Genomic DNA, 22491 nt, shown 5'->3' with positions numbered 1-22491 from the left:
AGTGTTGCCCAAAAGCATCGTAAGCCTAGGTAGATCATAGAAACCACTGGCGCCAATGGTCTCTATGATCAACTTAAGCTTGTGATGCTTTTGGGAAGCACAGCCCAGGATAGTTTTATTATGATTTCTAAGGATGCATCGATGAACACGTATCAGACGGCCGTTTTTGGAGCATCTTACTTTGGTTGTGTCGGGTCATAAACACTAAAAGCATTTTTAGGTCATTGTGGAGCGGAGGGGCGGGGCCGGTCGGAATATCGCGCGCCCGGTCCCCAATCAGCCTGATGAGGCGCGCGAGGGATAAAGGCGGCCGGTGACGATTGTTCGAGAGAGAGAGAATTACGGACATGTCCGTCATGTGTGTTTGTTTATGTGTTTTTGAGTTTAAGTTTCTCATTAAAATATAATTTATGTTGACAAGCCGGTTCTCGCCTCCTCCTTGCCCATCCTTCAACAGTGTTACAGTCATTGTTTCAAGTTAAACATAGTTTGAAACTTAGAAAAACACGTCTTGAGATCCCTGCATTCAGAATTGGGCTCTGTCTGGGGGTTTTTGAACACAAGAATGCGGTCTCATCTTGCGCTGTCACTAGTGTCAAGCAACCCCGAGTGTTGTTTTTTGTCTGTACAGCTGCGTGTTGCCTATACAGCTGGAGTTTTGCTTACCGCCCCTGCTGAAAACAGGTGCTACTTTAAGTTTCAATTGCGCCGATGGTAGGAATATTCCGTTTTACGGTCCGGGGACATGATTAAATGCATTTGTAACCTGTACTTTTTTTAATATAATGAATTGCACTGAATGTTCACATGTTCATTTGCTTCACTGTGCAGATGTAAGTTGTTATATTACATATATATATATGGTGTAGGTATAGTGATTCAACTCATGTATATATAGGATGCATCTAAATAAGGTATTTACACCATTTTGAAGCAGTTGATTTGTCTGGTGTTATCACGTTCAACTCAAGCAGCTCATGCGTAGAAATCCCCAACACACTAGATTAATGGATTACATGAATCCATACCAAATATCTTCTCCTATATACAGATTCTATAAATGCTTTTTTTTTTTTTTTTTTTTATATCTTGCAATTTTCATATCTTAGTATAAATTTTGTCTCGTCATATTTTCGTCAATAGTATGCTTTATTATAATCGTCAACTAACATTTTTGTCATTAATTTAATTGACGAGATTAACACTGCTACTGTATACTGTGTAATAATACATTTATGATAGCAAAAATAATAGACTTATCATCTTTTAAATGGCAGTGGAAAAAAATTCCCATATCTTGTGTTGTATATATCCAATTATCAAGTTCAGCAGAATTTGATGTTAGCATGTTGCTAAGCTAACGACGCAATACTAAACAAACAAGCACAAACAATACCTAGCACAACAAATATTTTGTTTAGCAGTGCAATTTAATTAGATTAAACTATTTTAGCAATACTTTTTTTTAAGTAAACGTTGGCTATATATATATATATAACCAACATTTCTATTAAGTTGTCCGCCATCTTATATTAGTTTCTTCACAGAGCTTGTTACAATGCCTTTGTGTTAGCACACAATCCTGTCTAGGTAGGCAGCTCACTTCTGTAACAGAGCTTTTGTGTTATTATTCTAACTTACTGGCATTGTTCTTAACCTCTACCCCCAAACAGAAGATCGCCATCATGTGAAAATGCATTCCCTCCTGGCTGATCCAAACTCAGACTATGTCAATGCAAACTACATTGATGTAAGTATTTTCTCTTTTCCTCTCAATCACTCTCTCTTTACACTCTTTTATTCACACCTTCAGTCTCTTCTGTGCATGTCATTTTCAGATTGTGTCCTTAAAGGTGTTTTTCTCACACTTGTTGTCTGTGAATGAAGGTAATTGTACAGGTTTGTTTGGTAATTCCTTTGTGGATTTGATTGTCTATTTCTGGTGTTTCCATCATGAGCTTTTTTGATTCCAGTATTTCAGTAACACGATATGATCCTGTAAGACTTGACTTTTTTTGTACCTTTCTGACACTCTGTCAAAGACCTGAATTAGACATGCCAAAAATCACATCTGATTTCTTAGCGCTGAGCCTATACAAGAGTTTGACACTCATTTCTCATAGTGTTATCTGTTATAGTTTCATGTCTGACAGATTATGAAACAGTTTGCCCATAATCCTAGCCTTTTGATATGTAAAGGCTTTCAAATATATGTTCCTTGTACACAAGCTTTAAGAAGCCTCAGTTTATATCTCAGTAAATCCCATTTTTATTGTCTTTGGAGGGAAGCTTAATCAGTGGTTTTCAACTGGTGGATTGCAGGTCTGTTCTAAAAAGGTTGTGGACAGGGAAAAGCAATGCTAAATGCAAAACATAAAGTACATCTAATCATATAATGGTGCGTTTAGGATAGTAAAAAAGGACTAAAAAACTTTAGTATATATTTTGTTGTTGACGTAAAAGGCTGTGTCAAACACTACAGTATTTTGAAACAATATACTTAAGTCATTTGGTCGAAGTTAACCAAATTAGGCAAGTGCCGACATTATTACCTTGTTGGATCACAAGGTAAGATATGGTGCCTTTATCCTTCCACTGAGGAATAAAATTAAAATGTAGTTCAGATTTTGTATCTCTCAGTTGTTAATTTAATATATAAACTTGCAAATTATGAGAAAAAAAGTCAAAATTACAAAATATTATCTTGTTGCGAGATATAAACATACTATTTCTATCTCGTAATTTTGACTGTAAATCTTGCAGTTGCGACCTTATATGAGAATCGCAACTTTATTTCTCAGAATTGCGACTATATTTCTCGGAATTGCAATGATTCACATTCAGTGGCTCTGTAAAAGTGATAGCCTGTTGCAGTACCTCTATTTTGTGTCTGTTTTTAATGTCTTTGTCCTTCAGTGTTTTTTATTCCCTTTTTTCCATGGATTTGAGAAGATGGTGGACATTTTTTTATCTGCTCTTCTGATCGTTGGGATATTTGTATTTAACAACAGCAATGCATGTTTGAAGAGGAGTAGAATTGTTTATACACGGGACCAGTTGATCAAGCTACAAGCATTGGCAGCACTGCAGAGCAGGAGACCGGACTTACCAGTGGATTACCTACAAGGAGACGATGGTTTAGAGCATGGGTTAAACTTAAAGTAAAAGAAGAAAATACAAACCATCAATCCCATCTATAGTTATATGTAATGTCAAAGCTCTGTCCAACAAAATGGACGAGCTAGCGGCACTGATAATGCTTAAAAAGGCGTTTCGAGAATGCAGTGTTATGTGTTTTCCTACGTGGCTTAATAATCAAATAGCGAATGTGACCATTGACAGCTTTCAGACAGAGCGGGAAGAAAGAAGCCAACGAGAGAGTGGCAAGCAGAGGGGAGGAGGGCTTGCTATCCTGCTGAATAACAGATGGTGTAATCCTAAACATGTTACTGTCAAGGAGCAGAGCTACCCCAATATTGAATTGATAGCGGTCAATATGTGGCCCAGCTATTTACCAAGGGAGTTCTATCACGTAATTGTTCTTGCAGTCTTCATTCATCCTTCAACAGAAGGAAAGTCTGCCTGTGAAATCATTTATACCCATCGCCTTCCTTGTAATTTCCAACGATTTTAACTTTGTCTCCCGTTCATCCACGTTGCCTACATTTAAACAATAGGTGGAAGGTTAGACTAGAAAGTATAGCTGCAAGCAGAAATTACAGGGCCAAGCACACCAACATACGGGAAGTGTCATTGGACATCATTGATTATGACAGCATAAAAACATAGGTAAAATTGCTAAAATTAAAATACAATGAATTATAATTTTTGACCAAAAGGTGGCACAGTAACCAAATTTACTTGGTGTGGTTATTTTGACACAAAAGTTTTTGTTTTATTACAGCAAAGCTTTGCAGAGATACAGCCTCAGATGGTTTTTTGCGAATTGCCATCAAATTCGTTTGGTGCACTATTCAAGAATTCTGTCTTTCAAAAAGCATTTGATCACTTTTTGTCATGAGTTACTCTAGATGATACCCAAAAAATCTTGTGCAAATCAGACTTACGGCTCAAGAGGAGTTCGAAAAAGTAGGGTTTGAATGGAATTTAAAATGTCAGAAAGGAACAGCATGACTGAAGGAATCTAAAGAGAGCAGTGACTGGACAATAGGCCAAATAATCAAAAGTTTAGCATTTTTAAACATTTAGGTAAAAAACTTTTAACCACTAGGTGGCATTGGCCAAAAACCTTATAGGTACCTTCAGGACTTTGTTCCAATGATGTATACTGAGTTTCGTAATGGTATGCCAATGCATTTGTAAAATACAGCATTTACAAGAAAATTAAAAATGGCTGATGCCCAAAATGGTCGACAGGAAAATTGTCTGTTACTCGACTCTATATGACCCAAGGAATCTAAAGAGACCCACCTCGTAATTTTGAGGCCAAACTTTTCAGCAGTGATAAGCAAAAATAGCCAGATTTTCAGATCCTGACCACAAGGTGTCGCTGTGCCAAACGCTCATGTCGTGATGGCTATGACATATACCAAGTTTTGTGCCAATGCGTTGTGAAGATACAGGAGTCGTCGTCATCTACGAGGAGTTCGAAAATTTAGCTTTTTCAGAAAAATTCTAAATGCCAGAAAATCTAGTCGGACAGAAATTGAAACGTGGTATGCAATCGACTCGGCATGAGCCAAGGAATCAGAAGAAAAAAATATTTTGATTCTAGGCCTTCGATTCAAAGGTTATAATCATAAACATGAGTGAAACTTTGAGGGTTGGAGTTAGAGGCCCCAAAATTAGGTCAGTTATAGTTCAGTGTCCTCTATCAGTGTGTTAATTTCATAACTTTCCTATGTATGGTTCTATGTACTGCTATAGGTTCTATGTACTGCTATAGACTATAGCAGAAGAAGAAGAAGAAGAACAAGACTAACTAATACCTATTCAGTGCTTGGCGCCTAAAAATAAAACTCCTTCCTCTGGGAAACTTGGACCACAATCTGGTTTACCTGAAGTCTGTTGTGAAAAACTGCCTTTGACCACAAGAACAGTATCATGTATTCCCTGTTTTTTGTCAGAAAGACTTTTATGTTAAAATTCTTGTTTAGTTCCCCGTTCATGTTTCCTTTGTTATTTTTGTAGTTCTTTGTAGTTTTATTTCATGATTGGTTCACCCTGATTGTTTCCCCAGTTGTTCCTTGTTTTCCCTTGTGTATTTAAGCCCTTGATTCACCTGGTTTCTTGGTCAGTCTCCACATGTGTTGTCATGTTCTGTGCCTTTTTCACTATGTTTTGTTTCATTGTATTCTGAGTTCTTTGTTTATATTTTGTTTAATTAAAAGCTGCATTTAGATCCTCATTCCTCATCTGCTTCATCACAGAAAGACTGAACAAAAATGTATCTAGTGGCTGTCAGAATTTTGCTTCTGAAGCAAGGGGACCGTCCAGTTGAGGATCACGCCCATGAGCTTTTAGAGCTAGCAAATCTAGTGCACTATCCAGACCCCTCTCTGGTGGTTTTCTTCCGGACCGCTCTGAATAGTACACTGAAGGAACTGATGCCTCCGGCTGATCTTCACTGGACGCTCTGCGAATATGTGGAGAAGGCTCTGGAAATTTACACAGTGGATTATGGCGGGAACCCCGGGCCAAAACCTGCATCTTCTGCCCTCTTATCCAAGCCTTTCACAGCTTCTTGCTCCAAGCCTTTCATGGCTCCTTACTCCAAGCCATCCATGGCTCCTTCATCCATGGCTTCACCCCTCGAGCCTCCCACAGTCCCATCTTCCATGGCTCCGAGCCTCTCCCGACTCCACCCACAGAGTATTCCATGGCTCCGCCTGCTCCCCCAGAGTCTCCTCCTCCAATGACTCCACCCGCTCCCCCAGAGACTCTTCCTCCATTGGCTCAGCCCGCTCCTCCAGAGACTCTTCCTCCACCGGCCCCGCCCACTCCTCCAGCGGATCCATCCTCCTTATCAGAGACTCCTCCTCCAGCGGTTCCATCCGCCTTACCAGAGACTCCTCCTCCAGAGGCTCCACCCACTCATTACCAGCGACTCCTCCTCCAGAGGCTCCGCCCATTCCACCAGAGACTCTTCTTCCATCGGTTCCACCGGCTCCTCCATAGACTGTTCCTTCAGAATTTCATCCACCTTCCCAGAGACTCATCCAGCAGCTCCGCTGCTTGAACCAGTCCCTGTCCTGTGGCCGCCTCCCAGGCCTCCAGGCCCAGTCCCTGCCCTGTGGCCGCCTCCTAGGCCTCCTGACCCTGTCTCGGCCCTGTGGCTGCCTACCTGCAACCTTGACCCAGTCCCTACCCTGAGGTGGTCTCTTGGTCTCCTGGCCATCCACCTGATTTGCTCTGGTCTCCTGGCCATCTGCCTGATTTGCTCTGGTCTCCTTGGTTTCCTGGCCATCTGCCTGATCTGCTCTGGTCTCCCTGGTCTCCTAGTCGTCTGCCTATTCTGCTCTGGTCTCCTTGGTCTCCTGGCCATCCACCTGATCTCCTCTAGTCTCCTTGGTATCCTGGCCGCCCGCCTAATCTGCTCTGGTTTCCTTGGCCTCTTGGCCGTCTGCTTGATATGCTCTGGCCTCTTTGGACTCCAGCTCCACCTCAGCACTCTGAACCTCTGGCTCCAGCTTGGTCCTCCGAGCCTGCAGCATCACCCTCGCTCTCCATCCCTCCGGCTGTACCAATGTGTGGTATGAGCTTAAACATATCCAGAAAGAATTAAAGGTGAGAATGAAAGAAGGAAAAGAGGTTCACAAGAAATTTGAGAAAAATCTGAAGAGGAACAGTGTTAAAAAGATGTGGGCTAGTATGAAAAAGATCACTGGTTACACAGGCCAATCATCTGACTGTGGGGGACAAGGACAATTAGTTTAACAGGTTTTTCAATCGGTTTGAGGCAGAAGTCCCAATGCTAGCTGCAACCGCTATGTTCGCAAAAACACCTACTACCATGCCACATTCTCCTTCCATTCTGAAGATAATTCATACCGGGTTGTGTTCACTGTGCTCACTGTGAATATGTTCTGTCAGTCTGTGGTAGCAAATGCCCTTTTTATGCTTTATGGGGAAACAGCTTCAAAGAGGCATATGTTAACAAGATAGGTAAACTGCTGAGGAAGTCCTGGGGCTAATCTGGAGTCTCTAAAGGCGGTGACAGAGAGGAAGATGTTGTTTCTCAACTCTGCACATCCACTATTTGATACCATTTTCAGTTATAAGTGCACCTTCCACAATATATTCCTCTGGTGTAGTTATTATTATTATTACATGATTATTATTACTTGCACTGCACTTAACACTTGGGCCTGTATATACTTTATGCTTATGCATTTCTTTCTTTTATAATATGTAATGTAATTTTTTTATTGTGTAAACAATCTGCACTTTTCATGTGGCTACTGTGACCTGTCACAGACCTTTTCAATTTATTTCTTGCAATTATGATTTTATATCTCATCATTTTGACTATATATCTCAGTATTAGTATATAGTATATAAACTGATCAGTCTAAAAGACTTCAAAATAACACTTTTTGCATTTACAAAATGTTAGTTGTTCCTTTTAAGCCCATGTCATGTTAATAGTTTGCATATTGTTAGGCCTCTGCAGTTCAAGGTAATATAAATGAATTTCAGTGCTTGCGTTTAAGGACATTTTTTGTTACTTTTGTACAGTAACATATTTGGTACTGTGTTGGGCCAACATTTGAAGCAAAACCGGTAGAGAACCACTGGACCAGTGAATTTGAGCAATCAAAAACTATGCAGTTTAGCTTTCTGAAACAGTCAAACTAAGGGTGTTTTGACAGCATAATTTTGAGAGGCATGTATTTCTACTCAAGAGTGTGGCTATAGCCACTTAGATGCCTTTGTTATGAACAGTGCTTGTGAAATGAGCAGTTTTGCTGTACTTGTTGCAGTTAGACTTTAATTACTTTCACTGGTTGTGTTGTGTTTGAATCACAGGTGCAGGATGATGAAGAAAAAACATCTGATAATAGAGGCGCGTATACTAAAATATAAGACATCATGTCTCTCTGCCTTCATAAAAACCAGACGCCTTGTTTTTCTGTCCTCTAATTTTTAGGAAATATGTTAGGGTTCACAGTTTTGGCATGTTCACCTTAAGATCACTGCACAAATATAGTATCTCAACATTTAAAATGCCTCTACTTAGATTCAGTGGTGTAGATTTGGCTTGAAATTTGAGTGGGTTGCAACATGAAGCATTTACATGTTTCCTTTGATCATGGTATAAATATTTCTGGTATAGTTGTACTTGCTTATTTTGATTATTGGGGGGATTATCCCCCCTTCCCCATGGAATCTATGCCTCTGCTTAGTTTAATTGAAGGACAAGTGGATATGTACATTAAATATGAATGAAGAGTATTTATAACTGGAGATTTAGCACTAAACAGACTCAATATATTTTAAATTAAAGGCTCTGTCCAAAATCTAGTAAGCATGTCTGTGTTATGTACTATTTTTATGGTTATTAGAATAACATGTTGTTAGCTTAGCAACATACTAGCACATAACTTTTATTGAAATCAGTTATGAATTAGGTTTCCTGTGCACTTCAGTTAAAGAGCACTATTTATTCAGTATGTTGCACAGAGAGTGTTCTAAAGCAGTCACTTGTGATGCTCCATTTCAGATAGGATGTCTAATTAGGCAGTAGACAACGAGGCAACACACTAGAGTTTGGAACAGAGCCAGTGTGTGTAGGTCAAAGCACGATGGCTTACAGCAGTTAGTTAAAGCTCAGTGTGCGTTCTCTCCTGCAGGTGCTCTTTTCTCTAATCATCTTAATTAGCTTCTCTTTTATCTTTCTTCTTCCACCCATGTCTCCGTCACTCTCTCCTCCCTCGAAACCATTTGGATCTCTTAGATTCGGATAAACAGAGAAGTAAGTATTCTTCTCTTCTCTTACTGTCATCTGTCCATCACTCATTTCTTCCGCTTAAAGCTTATCAACTTTTCTTTCCTAAACCATTTTCTGTGTCTGGTCCTGGAGTTTATTTGAACTTTGCTTGCTCTCATTGCATCACTGTGGTTATTTGTAAGCCACAGCCTTGCAAATAACATAATGCTTTAAAGATCCCATGAAATGGTTTGACAAATGCAATTGTCTTATCTGTGTTGACTTATTATTCCTATTACAACCAGAAGTTGGGTGTTATTGTCCCTTTTAATTACAGCCAATAGTCTGCAAGATGAGTCAGTTTTCTTGGAAGTGAAATACTACATTTTAAATGATTATTTAAGCTAAAAGTTTTTTTTAGTCCATTTGTTTTTAGTGTGATAGCCTCAAAGCTAACTTGGACTGAAAGAAACAAAAACTCCCATTTTGATTTCATGGGTTTTTTAAATCGATTTCATGTCTTCTGGAATCCATATTACACTTTGGATTTTTGTAATTTGTTAAAATATATCTTAACTGGAAATTTTCTGTTAAGCTGTTGGGTGTGCTCTGATTTCAAATTAATTCGTTACTGTAATCGAATTACTTTATTAAGTAAGTCAAGTCAATTTTATTTGTATAGGGCCACAACACACATCATTTCAAAGCAGCTTTACAGGAGATCAGCATTAACAGACGATAAAACTGTAATGTCTATAATGTCAATTAATCATTATTAAAAAGTAAAAAACGTGGTGTAATGCATTACCTTCAAAATGTATTAGAAATATATATACCATCACATTTAATCAATACAGTCTAATCGGCTGTGTTATATTGTGAATATACTGTAGTAACAGTTAAAGGGTGTTGTTGGTGCCATATTGTGCTTTGAGTGTCTAACTGATTTTTTTAAATAATAATTAATTATAAAAAAAAAGACTACAACTATAAGTTTAATTATAAGTCATTTTTAATAAACTTGACTTCATCCACCTTCCCATATAATCAGAATAAAAAATAAATAATCACAAATTGTGACACATACCTTCTTTAGCTAGGATTGTGAATGCATTTTTGGCTTCATAAGCTCAAATAATGTTTAGAGGTTGACCGATAATGGATTTTGCCCATACTGATAAGGTGATGGTGAAGAAGGATGATAACGGATTAATCAGACGATATTTTTATTTTTTTGAATGTTAAAAAGTTTTCTTAGACTTTCCTTACTCTGACGGGCACAGACAACGAGTCTACAAGAGTCTAAAATGAATAAAATCCCAGATGCAGTAATTGTGCAACACAATTAAAGGCCTATGTTATACTGTAGACCCAGGCCATTCTAACTGTAGAATCCATCAGCTACTAGCAAAGAGGAATAAATATAAAATATCGACATTGATTTTTTGCAGTTATATCAAAACTCGACTACCAGCACAGATTCATCTGTAAAACCAATATGTCAGTCTGCCTCTAGTTTGGTTTTAACTTCAGAACACACCTTCATCAGACTCATTGTTTCTTTATTTGTCTTCATTTCCTGGCAAACAAAAGGAAAGTAAAAACCTTAATGAATGAATATGTTGAAATATTCAGCATTGCAGCTACATCTCAAGGCAACCCACAGATAGAGTTGAACAGCCAGGAGGTCTTATAGTTCTCTACAACTTTTCTTTAGAAATTAATTCTTCTTCTGAAAGAGTTTTGTCTGATCTTCATTTCTTTGGGTTTGTCCTTGTCATGTCCACTGCTTTTTTGCTGCCTGTCTTTTCTGACGTTTCACTGTGTTGAACAAATGAATCGCTATATCAGTCTGCCTGCTGTGGTCAAGGCTGTTTTAAGAATCTGACCATGGCTCTCAAATTCATCCAGACACAGTGCCTGTAGAATTATTCAGACCTTTAGTTTAATGTAATGATTTAGAATGGAGCCATAATGTGTTTGACTTCACAGAGTATTACATTTTGATGAGTGTCATATAATCGCAGTTAAAGGTCAAAAGTAATTATTATATAACAAATAATTTATATTAAATGAATTAAGTACAAATGTATGTTTATTTAATGCTGTTACCAAATTTGTTTAGCCCTTATGAAAATTATCCATGGTTTTGTAGCAATGTTGTAGTAACTATGGTTACTGTAGTAAAACCATAATAAACTGTCGTAAGGGAATGCCACTCTAATTACAAATATAACTATCAGGTGATATTATTGAATTATGCAAACAGAACTTATTGCAGAATTAAATAATACCCACAGATGGTTATATATCTCAAATTTTCTTCTTTAAATAGCTTTTTGGTAGTAGCTAGTAGTGTATCTAACAATTTTTTCAAAAGATTGGCTTGACTGTTGTTTAACTACTTTAATATTTGAGTAGCTTGTAGCTTTGGAAGCTAAAGTTTTGGTTCCACTTTATATTAGGTGTCTTTAACTACACTGTACTAACATTAAAATATATGCAATTACATGTATTTGTTGTGTAATTGCATGTTGCTCTGCAAAATTCTCACAAGATTCACATTTGCTTCTACTGAATTTGAGGTACGGGTAGGAGTAGGTTTAGGTTAAGTGTTGGAGTAGGGGTAGGGTTTAGGTTAAGGGTAGGGGTAGGGTTTAGGTTAAGGGTTGGGGTAGGGTTTAGGCTCAGAGTTGTGGTAGGGTTTAGGTTAAGTGTTGGGGTAGGGGTAGGGTTTAGGTTAAGGGTTGGTTCAGGGGTAAAGGTAGGGTTTAGGTTAAGAGTTGGGGTTGGGGTAGGGTTTAGGTTAATGGTTGGGGTAGAGGTAGGGTTTAGGTTAATGGTAGGGGTAGGGTTAAGTGTTGGGGTAGGGTTTAGGTTAATGATTATGGTGGGGGTAGGGTTTAGGTTAAGGGTTGCGGTAGGGGTAGGGTTTAAGGTCAAGTTTAAGAGTTAGGGTTGGGGTAGGGTTTAGGTTAAGGGTTGGGGTAGAGGTAGTGTTTAAGGTTTAGGTTAAGAGTTGGGGTAGGGTTAAGGTTTGGGGTAGGGGTAGGTTTAGGTTAAGGTTTGGGGTAGGGTTTAGGTTTAGGTTAAGGCTTGGGGTAGTGTTTAGTTTAAGTGTTGGGATAGGGGTAGTGTTTAGGTTAAGGGTTGGGATAGGGGTAGGGGTAGGGTTTTTGTTTAAGTATTGGGGTAGGGGTAGGGTTTAGTTTAAGTGTCGGGATAGGTGTAGGGGTAGGGTTTAGTTTAAGTGTTGGGGTAGGGGTAGGGTTTAGGTTAAGGGTTGGGGTAGGGTTTAGTTTTAAGTGTTGGGATAGGGTTTAGGATTTGGTTTAAGAGTTGGGGTAGGGGTAGGGTTTAGGTTAAGGGTTGGGTTAGGGGTAGTCTTTATGTTAAGGGTTGGGGTAGGGTTTTGGTTAAGGGCAGGGGTAGGGTTTAGGTTAAGTGTAGGGGTAGGGGTACGCTTTAGGCTAAGGGTTTCGGTAGGGTTTAGGGTTTAGTTTAAGTGTTGGGGTAGGGGTAGGGTTTAGGTTAAGGTTTGGGGTAGGGTTTAGTTTTAAGTGTTGGGATAGGGTTTAGGATTTGGTTTAAGAGTTGGGGTAGGGTTTAGGTTAAGGGTTGGGTTAGGGGTAGTGTTTATGTTAAGGGTTGGGGTAGGGTTTTGGTTAAGGGCAGGGGTAGGGTTTAGGTTAAGTGTAGGGGTAGGGGTACGCTTTAGGCTAACTGTTTCGGTAGGGTTTAGGGTTTAGTTTAAGAGTTGGGGTAGGGTTTAGGTTAAGAGTTGGGTTAGGGGTATGGGTAGCATTTAGGTTAAGGGTTGGGGTAGGGGTAGGGTTTAGGTTAAATGTAGGGGTAGGGGTAGGTTTAGAATTAGTTGTAAGGTTAACAAATGTAACAAAATGCAGGCTCTTGAATATACAATGTAAAAACACATATTTACATAATAAGTCAATTGTAGCAAATGCTTAAGTGCATATATGTAGTAGTTAAAGAAGTAGTTAGGATTAAAGACACCTAATATAAAGTGGGTCCAAAGTTTTAAAGTTGCTTCAACTATACTGTTGTTCTCAAAACCATGAATGTAGCTTACAATGCTTCAATGTGAGCTTTGTGCTTAGTTTAACACTTTTTATGTTATTAATTATTTAATTTGAATTACTTTAATAACTTTTTTTCTTTCTTTTTTAATGACTGGTTCAGTTAAATACATCTTGGTTACATGTAAAACATTATCAATTATATAAAATATAATTTCCCCATGGGGGAGCACTGTACAAAATATTTTCAATACTGCACAATCGACCCTGACATAACCTCTGAGAATAAAACACACACACACACACACACACAGAGAGAGTTTGAGTTGCACAGTGCGAGCAAGTGAACAGATTCATTTTTCAAAATCACATAACTGTTTATTGTAGCTATAGAGCAGTTCTGATCAGCATAATATTATGCATACACAATCAGTTGGAGTCCTGACTAGAGCAAGACGTTTGCACTTGTTAAGGATCAACATGTTCTCAGAACATTTTTACAATTGAACAAAGCTTCTAAAGGCATTTCTTAGTGCGGTAACTGAAGAATTGGCTGGACTTACACAGGTTTTAAGAACAGGTGAAATTATTCAAATGTCTGGTTTAAACACTAGTGAGCTACCTGACTGTCTACAGTCTACTAGAGATGGGCGATACCATTTACTTTCTTTTCGATCCCATACCAAGTACATTTAGGCCAATACAGGTACCTCTAATACATTGAATTTTTACAAATTCTTTGGATAAAATTAGTAACTTTAATATTACTTATATATATATATATATATATATATATATATATATATATATATATATATATATATATATATATATATATATATGGGCCTAAACAGAAAATTGTTTAGGAAAAATCACATTTAAAATCTCAAAATGAACTGTAGATATTATTATTTGGTTACTATTACTAAAACCAAGTTACAATATGGACACTACAGTAATGCTGTTTGTAAAACCATAATTAATTGTATCAAAACATTGGTTACTGCAAAAAACAAACAAAAAAAACATTGTTACTACAGTAATTGTTACTACAATATTATTACAGTAAATCCATGTGTAGTTTTCATGAGGGTATCATTTATTAATGAGGATTAAATATTATTATCAATGTTTTAACAATTAAATAAACCTGTAAAAATGGTTTATTTAATTGAGCGCTGACTGATGGTGTATTTGAGGATTTCTGCTGTGTCAAGATGAGCGGAAGAAAAAATAGTTCTTTGTCATGCAACAATTCGCTACAATAAATATTTTTTTCCACTTCAAAGCTTATGAGATGCATTAATATTCATGTTATCTAAATAATAGGATCACTTGTTAAAAAAAAAACTTCAGAATCGATATTTATGTGAGGATCGATATTCTTGATACCACATCAGTATCGGAAGTATCGATACTCAAGTATCGATCCGCCCATCCCTATAGTCAACATAAGCAGCTACCTTCTAATAGACCATCCAATCATGGAACCTCAAGTTATTGATTTTAAATGCTCTCAATAGGCAACTCTGTGCACCACACAACTAGCGCTGTTCATGTGAAGCACAGGAGACTCGACTTTCAATTGATTCCAATAGAGTTTGACATTAGCATGTTGCTAAGCTAACTGCCTGATATAGAGCACAACAGTCTGCTTTGGGAAGTAAAAGTCCTATTCATTTTTTTTTCCTAAGGGGAATTCATTATTAACGGTAACTTATACACATTTAAAAACAAGCCTGCTGTAAGTTCCAAGGTTGTTAATTAATGGTATATGCCTCTGCTGAAGCCATCAGTATGCGTTGTTTCAACTTCATTCTTTAAAAATCATGTTTAATAGTATGGATGGGCATTGATAAAAGTTTCCCGATTCGATTCCGATTCACAATCTCTCGATTTGATTTGCATTTTGATTTGAGTCAATATCAATTCATATGGGTATAGGTATAATGTCCCTTTTGCTTAAATATGAAAGAAATTATTTCCCAGCTAATGCTGTTAATCATACAGGGCACCTTCTAACTAGGTATATTAAGAAAATATTAATTTTACTAATCATATTTGATTAGTTTTCCATCATTTTGGTCACATGTTGGCTTTTTAAAAATGAACAAATCCATGTTTTCAATCAATAAATAAGATATTATATTTCATATGTTTTTTGTTACATGTTTATTCTTTAATTGCCTAATTTTCACATTGATTTGTTGAATAGATGCTAAAACTGGTACCGTGTCTTTAAAAATACCGGCATTATTGTAAAGAGCATCATTAAATGATGCTCTTTAGAATAATATTAATGAGAGAGGACTCAAATGGCTTTATCTAATCTGTGCTATGTTTATTTTTGATTAACAATTGACTGTAGATAACAGAAAAGTATTAAAAGAGACTCTATTCAATGACAAATGGATTGCTTGGATCTCGTCTTTGGACACGCATTACACGGAAAAACCTTTACTTTCAAAGTATCTCGCTGCTGAAAATTCCATGTCTATACTACACAATTACTGGTGAGTGAAATGTAAACATTTACCAGCCATTTGCCAAATATATACATTTTAGTCACAAGCGAAAGATTTGATTGCTAATGTAAGTGATTTCCTCTCATTGTAGTAAAAGAATGCGGCAGGATTTTGGTTGCACGTAGGGTAAAAGATGGTTCTTGGGATTTAACAATCAATATAGAAATCATTCAATTGAAGATCACGCTGCATCAGAATTTTTTTTATTTTCACCCACTATTTAATAGTGGTATTCCTGGTGACGAGCTCTGCAGGAACTGTCTACTCCAATGATGTATTGTGAATGAAATAATCAAATCGGTCTCTCGACACTTGCAAACTATTTATATATTTGTGAGTATAATGAAGGCTTTCATTATAAAGGCTTAGCTGAAATGCACTGCCCAATTACATATATTGACATATTTATGTACCATTGTCTTTTTGTCCAATTCTCAAATGCTATTTGATCAAATTAAAGTTTGAAATGGTGCGATTCACCTCAGAGCTGATTTGTTTGGTTTATGGCTTAGAACTCTTTTATAAATGACTAAGTTCATGCATGAAACTCTGAGTGGTGCAAGCAAATAAGTTCTTTGTTATCTGTTAGCTAGTCAGCTCATTTACATGCGATTTGTCAAGCCAATCAGCTCACATAGTGTAAGCTGATAGGTCCTTTGATGTGTAATCAGATAGACAATCCACTTGCATACCCTCTCTTTACCAAACATTTAAATTAGCTAATTTAGCAAGAAAGCTGGTTTAACTGCAGTGCACGGTGAGAGTTTTCCTTAAAAACCCTCCTCCTTGCCAACTCCACCTGTCTAGATCTGCCTCATGGGGACTGTATTCATGTCTAACTGTGCGGCAGCAGCACCATGTCCACATTCTTAACTCAGAATGCCTGTGCATGTTCTAGCAATAGCAAGACTCCATACCTGCTTAGCAGCAACAGCAGTTTAGCAGAACTAGTCCACCAAGACCAATATCCTATCAATATGTCACCCACATTAACATGCTAAATCTTTCAGAGAGTTGTCATGACTGAAATTATTTTTTAATAGAAAAATTATTGGGAAATATATTTCCAGAACCAAGATCGCAGAAAAACTAAGCAGGCACTGTTGCGCTCTTTCCAAATAAGTATAACAATGCAGATCACGCCTCTATGTCAGGAGCATGCCAATGATGTTCCCTAGGTAGGCAGCTCACTAGGTTTTTGAACACAACCATTGTCATACACTTTAGAATTTCCTCTTTTGTGGCACCCTGGTCATTCTCAGGTCTGATTTTTACAGTGTTAGATCACAGCTGACCTGTCTAACACCAGGTTTCTATGATGTCCCATGCTCTCATATGTGACATTTAATGCTTTGCATTTTGTGTTTGGCATTTAGAATGCAACATTCAGACGTGTTTGAACATAGACATAGATAACATTTATAAGATTATGTGTGTATAAATCCAAATCTTAAAGATTAAAAAAACCTCAATATAACATGGTGGTAAACATGGTACTACATATGAATTTGTGCTTGTTTAATCAATTGTCAAGAGGAAACACTTTCATTTTTTAGATAATACAGAAAATGTATTGTGAGAAAGCTTTGGATGGTAATTGATAGTTAAACATTATTTATGCACTGTAAATGGGTTAACATCTCAAAATACTGTATAATATGTTAATTGTATGATAATTTCATGCAATTAACATAGCATAACATTGATTGATAGCTTTGCGTGTTATATGCCAGCAAAATGCAAACAGTATTGTTAAAAGATATCTCTTTTCCTCTCTTCCTGTCTCAGGGTTACCAGCGCTCCAACCATTTCATCGCCACACAAGGTGAGTCTATATGCTCTATGTAATACATCTTACATCTGTAACATGTGTTTGTCCTGTTCGTGTGGTAAAATAACAGTAATGTACATTGCTTATGCCTCTTGTGGCTTATTGCTTTTTCACATGGTGCTGGATGGTTTTATGATACAGAGGAAATTGTTTGTATTGGGTATAAAAGTATGTTTTTTAATATACACCAATGAACCAAAATATTATGACCACCTGCCTAATATGCTGTTGGTCCTCCACGTGCCGCCAAAACAGCACCGACCCGCCAAGGCATGGACTCTACAAGACCCCTGAAGGTGCCCTGTGGTATCTGGTACCAAGACATTAGCAGCAGATCCTTTAAGTCCTGTAAGTTGCGAGGTGGAGCAGCTGTGGATCGGAATTGTTGGTCCAGCACATCCCACAGATACTCAATCGGATTGAGAATGGGTAATTTGGAGGCCAGGGCACAACCTGGATCTCTTTAATATGTTCCTCAAACCATTCCCAATCAATGTGAGCAGTGTGGCAGGGTGCATTATCCTGCTGAAAGATCAAGGAATGCCAAGGGTTGTACCTGGTCTTTAATGATGTTTAGGTATGTGGCACATGTCAAATTGACATCCACATGAATGGATGTTCTGCTGGGACCCAGGGTTTCCCAGCAGAACATTGCCCAGAGTATCACACTCCCTACACCGGCTTGTTGTCTCATTATGGTGCCATCCCTTCCCTAGGTAAATGGTACACACGTGCACAACCGTCCATGTGATATAAATAAAACGGGACTCATCGGACCAGACAACCTTCTTCCTTAGGGAAGGGATAGCCTTCCTTGCCCTCGCACATCAATGAGCCTCGTACAACCAACACCCTGTTGCCAGTTTGTGGTTTGTCCCTCCTTAGACCACTGTCAGTAGGTACTCACCTCTGCTGACTGGGAGCACCCCACAACCCTTGCTGTTTCAGAGGTGCTTTGACCCAATTGTCAGGCCATAACAATTTGGCCCTTGTCAAAGTCGCTCAGGTCTTTACAACTGTCCGTTTCTCCTGTATTCAACACATTGACTACAATAGCTGATTGTTTGTTTATCATCTAGTCTTCCCAGACCTTGATATGTGGCCTTGTTAGGAGATGATCAATGTTATTTGCTTCACCTGTCAGTGGTCATAATTTTTTGGCTCATCAGTGTAGTTGAATGCTGCTTTGAGAGAAAAGGGTGATCCATCTAGAATTGCTTTTTCATGCAAGTCCATGCTACCACAATCAGTAGTAGTAGCACTTTTAATAATATTCTTACTTTATACAACAGTTAGGTCTTTTTCTGATTGGAAAAGTGGTGTTCCAATAGTGCTGATCTTTAGTTTTACAGCACTGGGACACATCATTTAATGTTTGCATTATAAATCTCATTTCATCTTCTGTGTCACAAACACACTGATGAACGCAAATTACCTCCACACACAAACACACACCCCACATTGCTATGCTCTGTTTGAGCAGGTGTGTGTGGTGTTTGGCTGGCTCATAGTGTATCCAGGAGTTTAGGGCCTCAGATCACGCCTGTCTGTACACCCACATCTTAACATCCCTGCATATACATTACATGTCCTCATAAGTCAAGTCCAAATCCACTCTCAATTCTGCAGCTGCAATCACACCCCAAACTTTCATTCTGATAACATCTTGATTTTTTTGTAGTGCAGAACTCACTGCCACGATGCTAGGGTGTTGTGGGTGGTTGTCAGGGCATTGCTCTGTGGTTGATTTGTCATTACTAAGGTGTTTTTAGCATTTTTATTGTGTTGAAATGTCACAAGGGTGTTCTGGATGGTTGACGACATTGACAGACAGTATGGTTGCTAAGGTCTTGTGAGGGTTTTAACATGTTGCTATGCTGTTGCTAGGGTGTTCTTTATGGTTGACAGGGCTTTGCAATGCTGTTGCTTAGATGCTCTGTTTTTAGCATGCTGCTATGCTGTTGCTAGTGTATTCTTTGTGGTTGTCATGCAGTTCATAAGGTGATCTTGAGTGTTTTAGCACATTGCTATGCTGTTGTTGGGGTGTTCTCTGTGGTTGCTATGACATTTCTATGCAGTCATTAAGGTGTTCTTAGTGTTTTAGCATGTTCCTATACAGTTTAGGGTGCCCTTGGTTGCCAGGGCATTATTATGTGGTTGCTAAGGTGTTCTGAGTGTTTTTAGCACATTGCTATGCTGTTTGTTGGGTGTTTTTCTGGTGGTTCCCGTGGGGTTCTTATGCGGTTGGTAATGTGTTCTTAGTGTTTTAGCATGTTGCTATTCTGTTGCTAGGGTGTTCTTGGTGATTGACAGGGCATTGCTATGTGGTTGCTAAAGTGTTCTGGGTGTTTTTAGCACATTACTAGGCTGTTGTTGGTGGTTACCAGGGTGTTGCTATGCAGTTAGAAATGAGTTGGTAATGTGTTCTGAGTGTATTTTAGCATTTTGCTATGCTGTTGCTAGGATGTACTTTGTGGTTGACATGGCAATGCAATGCTGTTGGTAAGGTGTTCTGAGTGTTTTAGCACATTGCTATGCTGCTGCTTGGGTGTACTTGATTGTTGCCATGACATTGCTATGTAGTTTTTTTAGTAAGGTGTTCTGAGTGTTTTAGTGTTTTAAGTGGTTTCCAGGGAATTGCTATGCAGTTGGTTAGGTGTTGTGGTTTTTTTTTAGCACATTGCTATGCTGTTGCTATGCTGTTCTTGGTGGTTGCCAGCACATTGCTATGTAGTTTTTTTAGTAAGGTGTTCTGAGTGTTTTAAGTGTTTTTTTAGTATGTTGCTATGCCATTGCTAATGTGTTCTTGGTGGATTCCAGGGTGTTGCTATGCAGTTGGTAAGGTGTTATGGATGTTATGGATGTTTTTTATTACATTGCAATGTGGTTTGCTTGCGTGTTTTTCTAGATGTTTGCTCAATCTTGCTCAACCTCAATCTCTATGGCCACATACACACTGCATCTAAAGACAGTTGTCACTTCACTTTCCTTGCCTAATCCGGTTCTGTACACACACAGTTTGGTCTCTCACACACTCTAAACATTGCCGCTTGTCAATCATTGCAATTGTGCAAAGTAACTACTTAATTCCGTATACAGATGGAATGAAAATTCAGAAGATTCACTCCCGCATTTCAATGCATTTGTCACTCTCGAAACTTTGTAGTGTGTATAGGTCCCTACTTCAATGTAAGTCTATAGGATTTCTTCAAGGCATATTTGTTGTTTGCTCGGAATACAAAGCAGCGGTTCTCATCTGTCATCGGTGCTTTGATTAACCTGCTAAATGTGTTATACTGCTGTCAGCGGCGATATGACATGTCAGTACTCTCACAGTCATATGTAAAGGAGACACCCTCCACCTTCCTTTTAAACTTCTGAAACATTCTCAATTAAATGTTGTTTATGATGAATAAGCTTAGCTTTACTTGGATGATTATAGCTATAAAGCAGAACAGATAAATATAAATGTTTGACGCAGTAGCCACAGGCGATCATGGGGGAGCAGCACAGAAAATGAGGCACCTGTTGTTTAAAGTGCTGGCTGTGATTATTTAAACAGGTGGATGAGATAACAGACTCGTAGCCTAAGGCAGAGCATTCAATGCAGAGCAGCTCTCCTTTACTGTTCTGAACACTACTTGAATGTGTGTTTGTGCATGTTATGCATGTGTGGTGGTGTGTAGGTCAGAGAAAAAAAGAGAACAGAGACAGACATCTGTTGATGTCTCCGTCTTTGTCATTCATACTAAATTCTTCATTAGTGATATTTTCTAAAATAAATATATTCAAAAAGTACCTCACACTAGCCAACTATGTAAATGGCTACAGATAAAAACTGGAAATTACACACTAAAATCTCACATGGAAACACGTGTTCTCCCTTTCTAGGAGACGCATGACAGATGTAAACAAACATGAATGTATGGGAGCTGGCTGCTGTTGCTGCTACTCAGTTCTGCTGTAGAGATGGGAATCGTATGTCATTAATTGTAAGATAAATCTTAAGGCCTATATTCAACAAATCTTGGGTGGGAAGATGCGGCCACTGTGAGCTTTATAGATGGCAATGAGTGTTGGAGGTGACATGGATTAAAATTTAAGACCACTTTGAGCACTGCATGCTCGATATCTATCGGCTGTTCACCACATGTGTCATGTTTAGATGTGTTTTTGTGCATGTGTTGATTCCATGTCTTTTATTTTGAAAAGTTTAGTTTCTGTTTCCATAGTCATGTGATGTCCTGTTTTCCCTCCATGTTCATGTGTCTTGTTTTCATTGGTTTATTATTTCATTAGGTTGTTATCAATTCTAGTTTGTAATTGGTTTATGCTTATTGTCTTGTTATCTTGTTTAGAGATCTGTTTGTTCATTGGCTTATGTTTCCCCATGCCCATGTATTTAAGCCCTCATGTTTGCCATTGTCCTTTGTCGAGTATTGTTTGTGTAGCGTTGTGTCTAGTCATAGTCAAGTTCATGTTTTGTATTTTGTTCACGTTTTTTGGGGGGATAACACGTTTGGAATAAAACTGCACTTGGTTTCTACACTTCATGTCATCATCTTCGTCCTTGCCAGCAATGTTACAATATGGCTTCAGATTTCAGTTGTGGAGCATCACACATTACAAGGTTTAATCATTGGTACTGAAATATCAAACATATAAGATACCGTCACACTAGATGGAATCATAATCTGAGGGTCCTATTCAATTTTCTGTGAAATCTGTTAACTCTGACTGGCCCAATATCTGCAGACTGGACCTGGCTTGCACAGATGAGTGGTGATGAGGTCAGCCCACCTGCAAATTGTTGTTAAATTGTGTTGTGTAATCTATTATTCAAAATAAAATGTATCTCTCAGATTACTATTGTGGGATTTTAGCAAACTGTGACATATTATATGCATTTTTTCTCCAACAGAATAGTTTTTGTGACACAGTTCAGAGTGTCGCCTGCTATTATGTGTATTTATTTAACAATTTTCAATAAAAAAGAGGATTTGTTGAATTGCTGTAACAAATATTGCAGTTCTGCTAATGGGTCTCTGAGGTTTAATAAAGTATCACTCATATTATTGCTCATACTAAGGGTAAGAGGACAAACCACTAACTCCAATAATTAAACATTGGTGAATAACCTGTCCTTCACCGTTTGTGTTATGGACATAAATGAGCCCTCAATCTGTGTGGCTTTTTGAGTAAATATGG

General features: G+C 38.1%; 1 protein-coding gene across 1 annotated transcript in view; it reads left to right on the top strand.

Moving 5' to 3' along the window:
* The window catches only part of LOC127619505 (receptor-type tyrosine-protein phosphatase U-like), a 432480-nt gene that overhangs the window by 325934 nt on the left and 84055 nt on the right, over positions 1-22491 (top strand). The window contains exons 19-21 of the mRNA XM_052092344.1: positions 1674-1750; positions 8918-8935; positions 17241-17277. Of these exons, the coding sequence (XP_051948304.1) occupies positions 1674-1750; positions 8918-8935; positions 17241-17277 (132 nt within the window). The remainder of the gene's footprint in view (positions 1-1673; positions 1751-8917; positions 8936-17240; positions 17278-22491) is intronic.

This window comes from Xyrauchen texanus, chromosome 26 (genome assembly GCF_025860055.1).
Source record: "Xyrauchen texanus isolate HMW12.3.18 chromosome 26, RBS_HiC_50CHRs, whole genome shotgun sequence".
Lineage (NCBI taxonomy): Eukaryota > Metazoa > Chordata > Actinopteri > Cypriniformes > Catostomidae > Xyrauchen > Xyrauchen texanus.
This window is presented reverse-complemented; position numbering and strand designations above follow the sequence as displayed.